The following is an 18,094-nucleotide window of genomic DNA, read 5'->3' on the forward strand; positions in this document are numbered from 1 at the left end:
TAACTGCTCTTCCATTTGCGAAGGAACAAGTATTGAGTGACAGCTCGATACTCAGAAAAATATTTACAATAACTCATTTATAAGATTGTCAAACAGAAACTAAGTTTTCAAAATGGCTGAAATTTCAATGAAAATGTCTAAAACGAGTGCTGTTATCTATCGTTTTCCAGACAACCCTTGTACATATACTAGGGTATTACAGGGGATGATAAGACAAGCTATAATTTGGACCTGAAAGGCCTCACTGCACATAGATCTTGCAAGAAGAATAATATTAAAGTTAATAATCAATAGTAATTTTTTGTAGATCATTTTTTTACATTCCACAAAACATATTTTCATCTATTTCGAAAACTTACAGTTAGTACTAATCGTCCCATAATTCCTAATGGATCCTGGTTTACTGAAATGGCATCTTTGTTAAGAATAATATCCCTAAATTCTGCATCAATCGTCCGTAGATCCACAGACATAATAAGAGGAGCAGCCATGATCGACCATATTGCCATTTGAGCTTTGCATTGTTCTAAACTTAAGCCATAATTTCCAATGATGAGCTAAAACATTTGTTTACTTGTAGTTAAATAAAATATATTGCATAAGGAAATTATTGACCGTATGGTTGGAATGGAAAAGAGACTAAACAATAAGCGATTTTAGTCATTTATAATATGCTAAGAGTGGTCCAGACCTACTTTTATTTTAAGGATTTAAGAATATGTAATTTAGATATTTTTCGATGCATCGACTATAGCCTATTTTTATGCACGGGAGAGTAATAAAACCAAATTTCTAATATAGAACTTAGTACTGTCATTTTAAATATTGTTTCAGAATAATCTCAATATTTACAAAAATTTTCATTAATTTACTTGAGCCAATACCTAATCATAAACTGAACAGAACAAAAAAAAAGGTTTTCATAGGCCAAAAGCCATTATTATAAGATTACATAATTGTATCATAAGATTTTTTTCCAATAAGTTGGTATCTATTTGCCAATAAAGGTTAAGAATTTTGTTTTATTATAAGACCAAGAAACTTCTCCCAATAAATTTTACCTTAAATATGATTGTAGGTTTTTCCATTTACTGAGGAGGTCGAAGTTGTGTATTCTCAATAGTTTAGTTTGGCTGCAAGGTGCAGTGTGCAGCATCTGTACAAATGCTTTACAAATATTGACAACTATACGGTACTTAAAATACTTGAGATATGATGGTATTATAAACTCGATTCTTAAGTAAAACTTTCTGAAATAAAATAAAACTAAAATTAAATACGAAAAGGCAGTGAATCATACGACCAAAGAAAAGAAAATGTGGAAGTTGGATAAAATTACCGATGCAATGATTGAGCCACTCATTGTAAATACTGGTTATAACAGTTGAAACTATTATTTATGAACGTAACGTTAAGCAACAGTCAAGGTTTTAAACCCAATACCTATATAACCAGTATGACACAATGTTCTTAACATGCCTTTTGGAAGAATAAAACTTCGCACTTTTTTACCTTCAGCTGTATAGAAGTTATAAGCAGGTTAATTAGGTGGAAATATACACTCAATATATTCGTTATTTTATTTCATAAGAAAAAACTACTAAAGTCTACAAAAGGAAGTGATGCACCTATGTATTACGAACGCTTAATCATTTTATTACTCTCTCATACATAAAAATAGATTATATCTGGTTATAGTTCTCAAAGTACTCCATTATTTTACAGTTAACAGACTATACCCACTTGGAACAAATGCTCACGTACAATGCAGTAATTGGTTATGGACACACTATTAATCATTATAATTATTATAGATAAGATATATCAGTTACAAAAGAGCACTATTATTATCTTCACACCATATAATTTGAATGGATATCTTAGGAATTATCACAGAAGACTAACTCGTACAAAAATAAATTCAATTCAATTCACTCGCTTCATGCAAAGTTCTGATCAAAAAAATGTTCATATTTATACAGAATCAGATATCAGTAGACGTATCAAAACGTAGATTCAACTATGAACAATATGTTCATAGTTGTTCATATGTTCATCTAAGTAATTTCCTCTCATTTTTCATAGTATCCACATTTCGCTGGCATTAAGTACTAAAGATTACTATCTTGTTTATTGTTCCTGCCTGCTTGCTCCATCCTTGCTTCTATGTTTTCTTCCTCATTGTCTTTGATAAGTATTCGCTATATTCATGAACTTGGTTTTTTAATCGTCTACTCTTAGGTTCTCTACTTCTACCATTTATATGAAAAGCCTGCACGTATTTTTCAATTATGTTTGCTAAGATTATCATATCATCTGCATAGGCTAGCCTGTGTAGTTTTGTTTTTAGTGTTCATCTGCATAAGCTCAAATGAATAAATTAATTATTTGATGATACTAGCGATCGCTCCAATTTAATTTTGATCGTGTCACGCCAATTCATCGCACGATAATCAATCGCATGACAATTCGATATTTATTGCAACAGAAACTAATTGTAGACCAAATCTTTGGTATTATTTTCAATTCACTATCTTCTCATCCTGCATTGAAATGGGTAAAGTCATCCTGCTAAGCAATTGCGAGACTGCGCTTTTCATTTCAGCCAACGTAATTTGAGACTTCTCGCAGCATTGGCTTATGTTTCTGAATATGATTAGGTTAGGTTAGGCATGAATCGACGCTCCCATGAATTGTCACTACAATGAATTGGCAGATGATGGAAGGGCGTGCGATGGATTGTTTTAATTTCAATTTTGATTTCTACATTTTCTCGACTTTTGGATTTCTTAAAATCCAAAATCCCATATTAACGCACCAAGTATTTATTATTAAAATTTATACTGGTGAATTCAAAGTAAGGTAAGATGATTGAAGTTTTACGATTTTCATATATTAGTATCTTACCATATCAGGATCATTCCAATGTCCAGGTCCAGAAAATGGAGCCAGGCGATCTTGATTTGTACTAAACCACGATATAATTTCTGAAACGCTTTCCCAAGAATCGTCTATATCGTCCCAATTTCTCCAAAGGTTGCAAGTTTGAGCTAGCGCTGTATAGTTAGACTATGTAGAAATAAAAACACAATTAATTGAAGAAACTAATAAAGTCGACAATACTGAAAGAATATATTTAATATCATTAAGATTTTTAAAACTCTAGACTGATGAATAGAACAGAAAATTATGAGTATAAAATATGAAGATTTCAACCAGAGCACAACAAATAACAGAATGTCTTATTCTGATACACGGGCTATTTTAGGTCAAAAAAGAAAAATTTTTGTTGTTGTTTCCTCAAGACTTGATTGTAGTAGATTTAGATAAATGAGAATACAATAAATTTTTTTAAGATATAGTACCAGTTGATTACTGAAGGAGAACGGAAGGGACACGATTTGTTCCTTTTCAAATTCTCCAATTATTCAATTCAATATTTATAGCTGATTAGTCCTGAAATTGAAAGAGTTATATATTTTATTCCACAAATCCTAACGGTTATTAATTTCTTGGGAATATATTGTAATGTTTTTTTTTCTCATATATCTAAACTATTACTATAGGTGGGGTGAATTATTAAACATTGTCTTTTACTCACTCTCTTTATTTGAACTCTTTACACTAGTACATAATTAACTTATATAATTTGATTAAATTCTTCAGTAACTTTTCTATTCCGTTCCTTTCACTATGATTATTTATTATAAACTAACCTAACTGCGCTAAACAAACTACTTAATAAATCCAAAACGAAGTTCAAAAATATTCTAGGCAATAAAGAAAAAAAAACAAATAAATGAATTGACCTTTCTAGAGATTCGATCACAAGAAAAAATGTAAGCAAATAAGGGCCGCAACTTCGTCAAATCTAGAATTCCATTATAACCGGACAGGGCTTCTTCATTCGGGGACGAGTTCGTAATAATATGATAGATTTCATATTGATCCTTCAACAAGTTACGTACAATTAGGATAATAGGGTAGTGCCTAATACTGTATGATTAACATGTGGCATATTACATCGAATAGTGGCCTGCATATAAGCAAATAAGAGTGAGTATTCAAATTTTCTGACAATTCATAGGAATTAAAATATTCCGTACCCCACTTTTATTTTAAATACGTATTTTTTATTTGATAATACACATCAACCCCATGAAGATCCTAGAAAGTCTGATAGTTCGCCAGAAGTTGCGTCTGTTGCCGATTCGTTGTTAATTGAGGACACTGAGTACTTGGTCTCGTCGATTTTCAGGTAACACAGACCAGGCCTTTGTTGACTCTTTCACGTCATTTAATTTATTTATTGCACTGGTTCTCACGCGCACTATTTATTTGGGATTTTATGGTGGATTTTATATCCGCACTTTCTAATGATGTAACAGTTTCCGTTATGTCGCTTTATGCGGCTTCTTTGGCATATTCGTCTGTTTTTTCTTTACCATGGATTTTTATATGGGCTGATTTTAGAAATAATGGAATGGTTTGGGTAGGTGGCTTGTATGGCTTTTAGGGCACTGAGAAAATCCGAAAGAATGAGGTGGTTATTTGTGTAAGATGCATTTATTAGGCTTGATATAGTGCATACGACTCTGCTGAGTGAATAAGGCTAGTTGATGAGAGCTTGAAAATAAGAGTCGAGGTTGGTGTCACTGCAGCTACTCCGACTTTATTGGAGAACTTTGAAACGTCAGTGTAAATGTGGAAGTAATTAGAGAACTTTTTAAGTATGGTAATCGGGATTGAGCTCTTTAGGATAGTATTCTGAAAGTGAGTAGTTGAGTATTGCCGGGTAAATTTTAATTCATACATAAAATGGTTTGGAAGTTCTTGGTTTTGGGAGCAAGCAATTGTGATATGTAGGGTTTATCTTTTTTTAGTTGCATATAATAAACTTAGATACATTCGTCTGTCTTCTAGAAATGGCACTTCAGATCAGTGTAAAGGTTCTCGATTGATGTAATGCGGAATGCTCCTGTGATTATGCGTAGGGCTGTGTTATTGATGCTATTTATTCGGCTAAATAGTGATTTGCACCCTTCGTGTAGGTAATTGAACTATAATCTAGCTTGGATCTGATTTAAGTGCAAAAAAGCATGAACAGAGTTTCTTGATAAGTTCCCCAATTTTTTTAGCAAGTACCTTTAAAATGTTCAACTGTTTTTGACATATCAGGAGATGATTGTTTATGTTTCATTTCCAAGTGATAGATTCGTCGAAAGTCATATCCAAAAATGTTACAGATGTTTCAGTTTGTAAATATTTTCCACATAGACGAAGATTGACGCGCAGTTATCAAGGACCGATCACAACACAAAACCTCACATATTCGTACCATGATCCTAATAGACTATCAACACAAAATATTTATATCAAAGAACATCAAGCACTCACTTTTTTAAAATAAATTAATATCATTTATCAATCACTTCACCCTTATTAAAAGTGTTAAAATTTTTTTTATTTAGTCTTACTATTAAAGCGTGTTTTTCAGTTTGTCAAACTATCATTTTTTGTTAAGCGATAATAATTAATATTACTAGGAGTATCTCAAATGAGAGAAGCGTTGAATAAGTATGCAGCTGTAAAACCTAAGCTGTATAATCCTAATAACAGTTAAAAAACCCAGGGTGGTGCTGGTGTAGACAAAGGGAATGAATGTAGCAATTGTAGATGAATTAAAAAACTTAGCTCATTATAACAATTTTCAACTTCTTGCGTTGTACAAATGTGTGAAAGTTGTTCTGGGCGCTTTCTTCGAAATTTACCCTCCATACTCAATATTTATCAAAGTCTAAACGTGAAACGAGATTTACTTACTTCCATATCGTTTGATTCTTGATAAGCTGGCCAGCTACAAGAGTAAACTATTGGACGATCTGTTGCATTCAAATATTTGCCCATCTCAATATATCCTAAAATTAAAGTATTTAACTAGTTTTCTTAACTTGTTCATAAAAAAAATTTCGTCAATGGAAATTGCGAAAATTATTACTATTTCCATGACTGGAAGCCTTTCTAGATGGCTTCTTTTCGAATGGCTTTCATCTAACCTGTCATAGCTTTCTCATTAACAATATGTTGTGAAAAATTTTTATTTCTAGCTGGATATGGATTCTCCTTGAATATATCAAAAACAAAACAAATGATTATTAGCAAAAGTCAACATCCTGCAGTACGTCTCACTATAAAGGGTTAAGAAATAGATCGAGTAGAAACGTACACATATCTTTGAACCAAAGTAAACACAAAATGGAACCAGACATCAATTATACGATCACGACTAGAAAGAGCTAGAGTTGCGTTTAACACTATACAATAAGGTCCATATATTCAATTTTAGCGTTATTTGTACTATGTGAAAAAACAGATCGATTTTTATTCTCAAATTGACAATTCACAGTATGAAAATATTATCCCCTTCCAGCACCCCCTCTAAATTATTAGCACTCTCTCGAAAATTTTAAATAAAAGTAGGGGTCGAGCGGCACCTTATTGGAAAGGGATTTTAGTCGTCTGCTTAACAATATAAAGTTTTTTAAATTAGGTGCAATCATAAATGAGAAAATTAATTACTAAGATGAAAAATTTTGATAATGTCTCTCACAAAACTTTATGTATGATGAAGATAATAATGTCGCTTAATATTTAGAATGTATTTTTCAATGTACTTTATTGAATGTTCAAAATGATCACCATTCACTTCTTGACAATAACCGAGGCGAATTTGTAATTCTTGTACATTTCGTATGACCTCAGGGGTTATTTTGTTAATTTCTTCCGTTTTTCTAACTTTTAAATCAGCAATATTGTCTGGTCTATCATAATTTACTTTTATTTTCCATAACCCCATAAGGAGTAATCGAGAGGAGTCAAAACGGGGGATCCAGCCGTTGGATCGATCATTCTATGTCTTCAAATCTACCTTAAGAAAAACCTCGTTTAAATAGTTTCGAACTGTACGTGCAAAATGCGATGGAGCTCCGTCTTGTTGGTAGTAAATAGATCTGTGCTCTCAAAAAAATAAGCGGCAATTATTTTCTTGTTAATGCCCAAACGTTCACTTTTTTAGGATATTGAATGTGAGCCTCACACATCCAGTGAGGATTATCTCTTCTCCAATATGTGCAGTTCTGTTTGCTATCCGTTCTCTTTAAATTAAACGTCGCTTCATAAAAAAACTATTTTCATTTAACTCCTGAACCACTGAACTTTGTAGGAGGGGTATTTTTCTCTATGCAAAACTCACAAAATATATGTTTCAGTAAATGTTGTTTCAATATTTCTATATATCCAGTTTCACGAAACTTTTTTTCAATTTTACTTACTATAGACTGCGAAACATGTTGACTAGTATATTTATTATTAAAAATTTCTCAAACCTCCTTTTAAGTTGTTTCATTACCACAACCAATCATTATTAAAATGTATATTCTTTGAGTCTCGGAATGAGCCATAATTAAATTTAACACGCGCACAAATAATTGACAGCAGCGTACCAAATTCATATCAATTGTTTATTTGGCTTTTTGACTAATTTCTTAGTATCTTCAAAGATTTTTTTCTAATGTTTAGCGGAACAGATACGAAAATACCTGATTAATTCTAAAGTATATTTTAATAGACAACATTGCTGATTTAAAAGTTAGGAGAACGGAAGAAATAAACAAAATAACATTATTACAAATTTTCATTTTAAAAATTAATTTTCTCAGTTATGATTACCCCAAATTTGAAAAACTTTATATTGTTAAGCAGATGACTAAAATCCCTTTCCAACAAGGTGCCACACGAAACCCTTTCTTATTTAAATTTTTCGAGGGGTTTCTTATACTCTAGAGTAATCTACTGTAAATTGTCAATTTAAGAATGAAAATCGACCTGTTCCAGGTTTTTTCACATAGTGCATAATATCGCTAAATTGAATGGAATCTTTCGGCGTATTTTGAAAATAACCTTTACAGTCTTTACAGTTAGCAAAAGAAAAGTGCAAGTGTCCAAGGCAAAGTGGATAGTAAGAGGGGACCAGAGAGAAGACAGCATTAATTGTTGCACAACTTATGTTTAGAGGGTCTTTTGTTGATCTGTTTAAACAATAAACAATATCAGCATAGCCTTGTTAATAACCAACTTTGGTAATGGATAAGGCAATTAAAGAAGAAAAAGCATGTGTGTACACTCAGGAAGACTTTTAGTAGCCAATAACAAATCAAGACAGCTTTGTGGATTTGTAGCACGGCGCATTGTCATTATAAGGAAAAAATACGTTACCCAATTTTGAGACCTCTTTCTTCGTACATAGTTTTGTAAGAGTAATAGACCCTTGTAAAATTCATAGTTTCCACTTGTTCCCGTTGGAACAAACGTTCGCGACCCACAAAGAAATCGTCAAGGCTAATTATCAATTTTACCAATGATGAATGTCTATAGTCATAAAACTTGCACCGCGAGCACAAGGATTGCGTTGTATGGTTCAATCTTCCAGAGTTTTCACAAGAATTGCTCAAATTTTTTGGCAGCGTTGGTCAATTATATAATATCTAACATTGTCATTTCTCGCATACTTAAAAAATTTGCAAAAACCTGAGCTGTATACAGAAGTCCTTATTTTCTACGCTTTTTTACGCAACTCCACTGGGATTATAAATGTGTTTAGCCGAGCCGACTTCATGATATTCTGATGATGAAACTTATTTTATATCTTAGATTAGATAAATAAGCTAAACTGCAGGATAAGGAAACGCACTTCAGAGACAATATCGAATCTTGGAATATTTACCATGCACAGATGATGCGTAAATAGGTATTGCAGTTCATTTGAGAAAAAAAATTTGTAACTAGCTTAAAGCTGTTGAAATTTAAATAATTATTATTTAGAGGAGCTCAATGAATACTAAGCTGCGTTGTGCGAAATAAATTCCGTGGACCATTGGATGTCTCGAGTTTTCCAATCAAGTGCAGGAGGAATTTCAGAAAAAATAAGTAACTGAGTTTTGGGAATCTTGGTGTACCATGCCTCCCTAATGACCACGAGTTCCTAAGACTTGAGGGGTTCGTAATTGAACTAGGTTGGCAACCACTAACTTAGAAAGAATTCGGATCTGCATGAAGACTACCTCCCAATTCCATAAAAATACTTACATCTTTTTATTCATTTACATAAACTTACATATGTTAAAATGCTTCAGTCCTGTATAAGATTTTAAATTCTATGACTTATTAAATAATAGACAAATTTAATTATAGAATTTTTCTAGTACCTTTATCAATGGTGATATAATCTGAGTAACAACCATCAAATTTTAAGTAGTCTACTCCCCAATCTGCGAAAGTGTTTGCATCAATTTCAAGATGATTCAAACTTCCGGGATACCCAGCGCATGTAAAAATACCATAGTCTGCATATATTCCAAATTTCAAACCTTTACTATGAATCTGAAAGAACATACCAAAAGTATATGCAGAGCTCTAATCATGAAATCCCTCAGTTATCTCGGAAACGTCTTCTAAAATTTTTTTAAACTTAGGTTTCTAAGGGTTTGGTAATATAATCTATATTATGATATTTACAATGTTTTTAGATCATTTGTTTTTCTAGAAATAAAATAACATTTATTGTTTCTGAAAGCTTTGAGAGATGCTGGATAGTTTTCGAATAACGTTGCTTTTACTTATCTGCTATAATTTCGAAATTAGGTACATTTGCGATATCCTCAGAAACTGAAATAACATAACTTTGGTGATTCAATTAACTAGTAATGTTGGTGTTGATTGAATAGGATATGATTATGTGCATAAGAACGTGTGATATCGTGCACAATTTATATCCTCACCGAAATCCCAAAACAACATCTATTGGATGTTGGTTAAAAGTTTGAACAAACTGATGCTCTAAAGCATTTAAAAATTTTATTTATAATGCAGTCATCAAGTATATTTATTTTATTTAGAAATATTATTTTAAACTTTCAGACCATAAAAATATTTGGTTACAAGATCTTTTTCTGTTGCACGTCATGCAGATAGATTGAAATGCTTCTCCGTGCCCCCCGCAATTAGTCGACGACAAGAATTCAGCAGACTATTCATGTGGGGTCACTCAAAACCTGCCAGGAATGTTACAATTCGGAAATTTCAAACTTCAAGAATCGCATAGGCTATTTTATTAAAGTTAACATTTTAAGCATCTGCTCTAATTACCTTAACATCATATTTTGTAAAGTGCCTAATTCATACTCTTTTAACATTATACCAATATGTTAATCTTCAGTTTTTGGTTGGAAAAATCTGTCACTCCAGCAGTTTTGCTAAGCTCTTAATTCAATATTTTTTATTAATTTACTGACATTGATCCCTGTTAATTTTCTCTTAGGATATAAATTCAATCCATAATTATGGTGAGACCAATAAAGATTCGAATTTTTTTTAATTTTAATGAATTTTTTTATAACTGCAATATTCATCAGACACAAATTAGAGAGGGGTAATTGGAGATCGGCTTTTCGGGGCTTTTTGAGGAAGTGTTGTTGGTGTTTCCAAGTTGCCGGCAATCTCTAGCTGTCGTCCCTTGTGTTCAGACAGTTTGGACGTTTCTCTATTTCGATAGCTTCTCGAATAATCCTGGACTTGAAGGAGCGGAGTGGGATGTTAGTTTTGGTTCTATTGAAATCGATTGTGTGTTGGGCAAGGGTGGAAGACATATCGAAATTAGTGAGAGACAAGCTCCTTAGCTCTGACGAAAATACGCCAATTTGTCTAGCCAATATACGAACTGGAGCAATCTGAACATGGGATTTCATACACTCCTTGGTGTTCATTGGATATTTTGTCTTTGACGGATCTAATTAGATGGGAGAGTTTTTAATAGGGTTTGAAAATTGTGCGACTGCCATGAGTTTGAAGATATATATATATATATATATATATATATATATATATATATATATATATATATATATATATATAAATATATATATATATATATATATATTTCATACTACATTTTCAATTGAAAGATCAAAAAACTGAGCAATGTGGAAATGTTTTCATATTGAGAACTGGGTGCTGCGTTGTGCACAAAGACTAAAATACACGTGATCGATGCATCCATGTTGCGTTAGACGGAAACTTACTCTCTGAACAGCCCTCGTACATTCTTAATTAAGATATTTCTCTTTCCAATTATTATGTCAATCTTCACTCTATCAAGTTTGTGTAAAATTTTCAGTACTCTAGTTTTCTAGTGTCTATAGGTGGATTATGTACAGGTTTGTTCTCTTGACTCCCATTCCTTATGGTGTTGATAAATTAACTATCTTTAAAGTACATAAATTAGTTCAGTTTTTTTTGATATCTTGAAATGTGAAAAACCCTCAAAAGCAATCAATACAAAAATTCATATAAAGAAACTTACGTAATCTGCTAGGCTTTTGATACCGTAAGGAAATCTATCAGAATCCGGTTGTAATCTTCCTTCACTGTCTCTTTTATGGGAGAACCAACAATCATCGATAATAACGTATTCGTAACCAGCATCAAGATACCCATCTGATAACATATGGTCTGCCATAGCACGAAATAATTTATCACTATAATGAAAGTATATGTGAATGAATTTTTTTGATAATACGGGAATCTATCCATATATCTCACAATTTGTTTGTATATGATTGGTAAAATGTTACCTAAATCTCAAAAACAAGAAATATATTGGGGATAAGAAGAACTGAGAACTAAGAACTGAGTAAATAGATCAATAAATACCCGACCTTATAGATAGAGGTCGTAACTAATCATATTTTTCATTTGAAGTTCTATCTTTCTAACGATAACGTACAAGCACCCATCATGTTCAAATATAAAGACATCTAAAATAGGTACTTACACAGAAGAACGTAAAAAGTATCATAGAAATCATGATTGAAAACGTCGAAATGAGAGAAACCTCACGATGATATCTAGGAAAGGGTTTCTAAATAACCATTTGAGCATGTTAAAGTTGGAATTTTTGGAACCGTTGAGGATATTCATACTGTGAACACACTACCACTCAGAGACTGAAGTAAACAGTTTACCTCCCGTCTGGTTATCGAAACGAACGTTAGACAGTGTAAATTGTGAGTGGTGGTGTAAACAGTGGGTTCAGTACGAAAAACAAATGTAACAATCGGCTGGTAAAGTATAGGTATACCTAAGGCTTATTGGGCATCGTCCCTATAACTATACATTATTTGATTGTTTCAAAAAGGGTTCTTAGGTAGAAGACGATGAAAACGTTAATGCACTTCAATGACTTAAACGAATTACTCCCGCATCCACTGTATTCAGATCTGAAATAAGGCTTCAAGAGATAGTATATCAAACGTGGAAGAGTTATCATCAAAGTAGAAAAATCGTTCTATAAAAATGATATAGTTACTTTGGAAAAGCAAGGAACTGATTGTATCACTTTACAAAGAAGCTAACTTGATGAATGAAACGATATTTTTGTTTGATAGACTTAGTAGTTAGCAATCGATGTGGTATTATGTCAAAATCAATGAAACTACATAGATAATAAGCAAAGATGATAGAAGATAGGTTTAAGAAAGAAGCATTGAAACTTTTAATTTTTTCCAGCTCATTTTTTAAAATATGTGTCTCGATACCTTCGATGGAATCCCGATAAAAGCTTATTAAAAATACTCTTATTACTGATAGAATACAGAATTGATTATCTTGCCAATTCTAGATTTTTTAAATTTTGAATATATTTCTAATTGACTGGAAACTAAAATCTCTGAACTTATAATAAAGGATATGTGATGATTTTTAATAAACAACATTTGTAATTTTCAGTTGGTTCCCAATACTTTCTTTATTATTCCTTAACATTGAATACAGCAAAAATACCGCATAAGTCATGGAACAATTGATCTTGGTTTAGCAAGTCTTCGTATAGTCTTGGTATTACTTTTTTTTAAGACCAGTCCAGCTTATCACCTCTTCCAAAGTTTCCGTCAATTCAAACATGAAATACATAGACAACGACTTTTAAAAAATTGGAGTCACATAGAATAATAAATATTGGAAACTGAATTTTAGTGGTAGTAAACTGGCCTATTAGTTCTGATAGGTGATGTAATCGCCCTAGATGACGCATTAAATCTATACTGATGATATTAAGAGGATAGAATTTCTTCAAGCAGTCAGTGAGAATTGGTGATAATGATGTGCTGGTTTATTTCGTCCTATATTCGACCATTTTTGCTTTTTTTCTGGGGAGGATGCCTATATCTATATTAAATATTAAATTAAAAAGAAGTTGAGTTTCTAAGCTATAAAATTTTGAAGAATAAATATATGCCCAGGGTAAGGAGTACGAATATATAAGAAGTTATATTCAATTTGATTCTACAACGATTAGTCAAAATATTCATTTTCGATCTCTAGAGATTTTTGCAATCTAAAACTACTAAAGTCGCCCAGTGTTATTGACCGTTTATCTGGTTTAATACCTTCAAAATTATATTTTCTATCATTATAATGACTATTTTTCAAATATTCTCCAGAGCACATTATAAATTATATGATTTTTTAGAAGAAGTCTTGAAGATCGAGGTTTAAGAATAGATAATTCAGCTTTATCACTATAACTACCTAATACATTCATCTGGATAATTATCACAGTCAGTTAGACATCTAAATCTTTCCCATTGCATCCAACCCATTGGAGGAGTTCTCGCCAGACCATTATCCAAACCATTCACTACTGTTAAGACACTCATAATTATCATAAAAAATTTTAAGGTCATGTTAATGTTGCTCATTTGGAGATACCTAAAAAATGAACGATATTAAGTACATGAACTATATAGAACTAGTTTATGTTCAATTATGGTTTTTTCATTTATCTTTATTGCCAAACACCTACATATTCCCGTGGAGATGGAAGAGTATTTACATTCACTTTGCACTGTTGTTTGTGAGCGAATCACACCATTTAGATTGGAATTTTGAGATACTTAAGAACCTCAAACTGAAAACACTTTTTTTTATTCCTAATATTCTATCTTGATTAAAAAAGCTCATTTTAACCACAATATTTAAGCACTTTGCTTTGCTTAATATTAAGCCTTTTATATTTGACATTTCCACAAAATTTTATTGATCTTGTTTTAAAAACGAAAAAACTATTTCAAAATAAATATAATAGCAATGAAGTAGTAGGTATATATTCTATTTGTTAGTTGGCTATATTTATTTATTTTTCTTTTCATTATGTTATTTATCGTTTTTTGGAATAATTTTAGCTCTTCATGTAGCTTTGGCTTTTTTAACAGCTGTGAATTTCGACATTGATACTCAATTCTCTGTTGTGGTGCTACAGTAAAGGAATCATCCCCTGAACGGAAGAAGAATGGAATATTTCTGTTCAGTCGGCTTGAGATAATTTTGTGATAATGGTGCTGCAACACTTGATTCGGATGCCCCCTCAACATTGATTTGTTTACATATTTCTTCCTTAAATTTTAAAACCTTGAAGAGAGATTTACATCTAGAGTATATCCGTCTGTAGAATTTTGTTCCATTTCAGCTTTTGCAGTTATGATCTGCTTATTTTTATATGAAAAAATTACATATAAATATAGTGATGCAACTATAAGATCCTAAATATTTATTGTATAGAGAGAAGATAAAGAGAAGTCATCAGAACTATAAAAAAAAACAAATAAAAATAGCACTTGATTTATTGAAACAGACACATAAACGGGATAATTCATTCAAAAAAACATTTGCTTCTCCAAAAATTTGATTACTACTTATCAATAATTCACTTTTATTGGCGCGTAGTGTCATATATACACTATATAGTTTCCACTACATTAAGCCGTCAGAAAGCGTGCGACTGTGTAGCCGTCACATTTCCGTCCTTTTAAAACTGTTTCGTTCGAACAAACTCTTCCGCTTGATACATGAATAAGTGGAGTAACCAGTCCAAATAAACGACCAGACCGGATTTTCATGCAATCACTATTTGTTGCGGACTTTAGCATGAGCTTCTATCTTCGACGCAGCTCTTCGGATCTACTTCTGAGTCCTCTAGTAACTACACACTCGGTACATCTATGACAGCCATCAGTCATGTCGTATGTATCCGACCAAATAGAACATTGCCCTCGATTTCTCCATGATTTTAATCAGTCCGAAATGTGCTCCCCTAAGGCCACCATGAATTACCGTGAGCATCTTTCGTCCTTCATGTGAGCACTATTAAATGGGGTCACCGTTTGTTGCACTTCACGAAGTCTTACTGTTCTGCTCGGTAACAGTGCTTTCAATCAGTTTGGTAAGCTTTTTTTGAAAGAACACTAGCATTCCCGTGCAATCGGCTTTTACGGTGTTCATCTGACATCTGATACGAAGTCCACACCCACTATTCGTGATATCTGTAACTAACATCCTCTGATAAATCTTCTGATTTCCAATTACCATGTTCACCTCGGCTTCTCCGATAATTTCTATCTTCTCACCACTGACGGTTGTTAATATGTATTTTCTTGAAAGTGTACTGTAGGCAATAGATTATTTCTGATAATTGTATGACTATGGAATCAATTATCATTTGGTAAGATATCTTCTTATGCCATCCTCCGCCCCCCAAAGTTGACTGATTGGAATTTTTCCTAGTTGTCCTCATTTCCTTGTTGACGAAGGAGTCCACACTTTTTTTTAATATGTCCGATCTTATGATAATTATAGCACTAGATAGGACTTTTTTTGGAGGACCAACTTTTTTAACAAGTTTCTTGATGAGTTTAGTTAGTTAAGTTAATAATTCAGTGTCTCGATAAAAGCTTATCATCGCTTACTTCAATATTTGCTTATCTGACCTTTACTGTATCTCTCGTAAAAGTTTTTTTGGCTGCTTCGAACTGAAGTGGTGTGTCAACGCTTCCCCAATAGTTTTGACTTTGCTATGCAACAGAAATTGCTGTAGCTCGACATCTTTGACAAAATCGCCAAAAACATCTATGGCCATGATTTCTAATACATCCTCCGCTACTGATGGGAAAACTAGTTTTCCCAAGTGTGTGATGTCAGTACTGAAATTTTGTAATGTTTCGTTGTTCAGCTCATTGACTACTAGTTTTGAATAGGGTCCTAAACAAGGACTGCATATGTCAATCTTCAAATCTCTGTTCGAACCAGGAATTCAATACTTTTTATCTTTGTAAAATTCCATAGTCTTGAAGAGCAGGTATCAACGACTCCAAGGAGTTCCAGTCATTACCGACAAAGGAGGGTAGTATGATTGTTACACGGATATATGCGCTCCCTCTGGATTGTGATATTTTGACGGAAAACGCATTTTTTATCCAAACTTTACAATTTTTTTGTTGTTTTATCATCTCTCAAGGCACTTAGTTTCTGTTCCATTTTTTTATGCAACCTGTCTACATTCTTGTTGTTTCGATCACCATGTCATTCATTTTCACCAATTAATATCAAATCCAAGTCCTCCATATAGAATAGAGTTGTACAAGATAATTTTACATTTAAAACTTTATTACACCTCAATTATAACACTAATTGCATCACAAAAACCTCAATAACTAACAATTCACATCAGACATTACTTGTTTATCGTCCGGATTGCTTGCATCGTTCGCTACTTATCTTCAATATTCAAAACTTATGTTATGACTGGCGGTGTCAGACGACGTGCTGCTGCATACCTTTCAGATTATTCTTCCAACCTGAATCGCACGTACGTATTATTATTATAATTCAAAAGTTACATTTAATTGCAACGATATAATTACAGGCTTATCAATGTCATATTTTCAAACTTGTGAAATTGATTGAAATTTCCATAAATAATTTGTAGAGAGTGGATATTGTTGCAGCTGCCATTTCTGTCCCCTCTATCCAGAGATTCCCGTCACCCTCACATTCTACTGTTTACTCAAGGTCCCTACAATCCTAGTCACAGATATCTTTGAAAAATGGTTTTTTATACCTATTTAAGTGAAATTCGACGTATACATAAAAATATTTGGCTATGTGGATATACAGAAATATGAGTCTTTATAATTTTTTTTTCAATTATATAATTGAAAAATTGAAATCAAAAAAATTCGACCCAACCATTAAAATTTATTCAATATCACCGTTATTCGATGTCAAAACCACCAATTGCTCCTCTATTTACATAAGAATGTTTAATTTCGAATGTTTTTATGATAGATCAGTTTAATTGATATAAATTTCATTGTCCCTTAATAAATTTGTTAATTTTACAGCTCAAGTAGTATCATGTAGTTTTTAATAAAAATAAAAATTATAAAACTTTACCTGCTATAGTTGTGCGAAAATAACATCATCAAAATTTCAGTTCTACTTCAATGAACTGCAACTTTTTATATATATCTCTGTGAACTATTTTACTGTATCGTTGTTTGTTGATTGAAATTTTATCTAATCATATCAGATGGGCTGAATTAGTATTCTGTAATATTATTTATATTTTTTATTAAATTGGAGCACCTCTACGGCCATTAAAAAATCAATTGTCACTGATTGTTAAAGTGTTTTTATTTATTGTAAATATACATTTGTAAATGAAGATAAATAAAATAATTCAAAAATATGCTGAGTAAATAATTGTTCTGGTTTTTCCATATGCATATAAAAGGACTAACAATTTGAACAGACAGAGTTTTTTACGGCTGTAAAAAGTTACATGTCCTGAAATGGATTACAATGTTCTTCACCAGAAATTGGCTCCAAGTAACTTTACAAACACAAATAAGAATGTTTTATAAAGAATTCTAAAAAACAATTTATACAGTAATGACGATCCAAAATTTCAATAATTGATCAAATGGTGATAATTAATAAAATAAAAATCTAATAAATTATGCATAATCAAATTGTTGGTGGTAATTTTCGACATATTGATAAAATAAGGTTATTAATTCAAATTAAACCTTGTATCACACATAGAAAGGAGCTACTCCTAGATAAAAAACAGTCAATTAAGAAATTATATTAATGGTGATATAAAGAAATTTAAATATACTGGAAATATATTTAAGTACAATAAATA

The 18,094-nt window shown here is 32.0% G+C and overlaps 1 protein-coding gene across 2 annotated transcripts in view; it reads right to left on the minus strand.

Annotated features, from left to right (window-relative positions):
- The window catches only part of LOC130896980 (alpha-N-acetylgalactosaminidase-like), a 41,304-nt gene extending 23,864 nt beyond the window's left edge, over nt 1–17,440 (minus strand). Inside the window, exons 1-7 of one of the 2 annotated variants that reach the window (XM_057805427.1) lie at nt 17,341–17,440; nt 13,642–13,821; nt 11,417–11,591; nt 9,264–9,438; nt 5,824–5,918; nt 2,908–3,069; nt 360–557 (exon numbers count right to left, since the gene is read on the minus strand). In XM_057805427.1, the coding sequence (XP_057661410.1) occupies nt 360–557; nt 2,908–3,069; nt 5,824–5,918; nt 9,264–9,438; nt 11,417–11,591; nt 13,642–13,821; nt 17,341–17,369 (1,014 nt within the window). In that variant the 5' untranslated portion in view covers nt 17,370–17,440. The remainder of the gene's footprint in view (nt 1–359; nt 558–2,907; nt 3,070–5,823; nt 5,919–9,263; nt 9,439–11,416; nt 11,592–13,641; nt 13,822–17,340) is intronic. The other variant, XM_057805428.1, reaches the window with a different exon arrangement.
- Between the last annotated feature and the right edge of the window lie 654 nt (nt 17,441–18,094).

This window comes from Diorhabda carinulata, chromosome 8, assembly GCF_026250575.1.
Source record: "Diorhabda carinulata isolate Delta chromosome 8, icDioCari1.1, whole genome shotgun sequence".
NCBI classification, from domain to species: Eukaryota; Metazoa; Arthropoda; class Insecta; order Coleoptera; family Chrysomelidae; genus Diorhabda; species Diorhabda carinulata.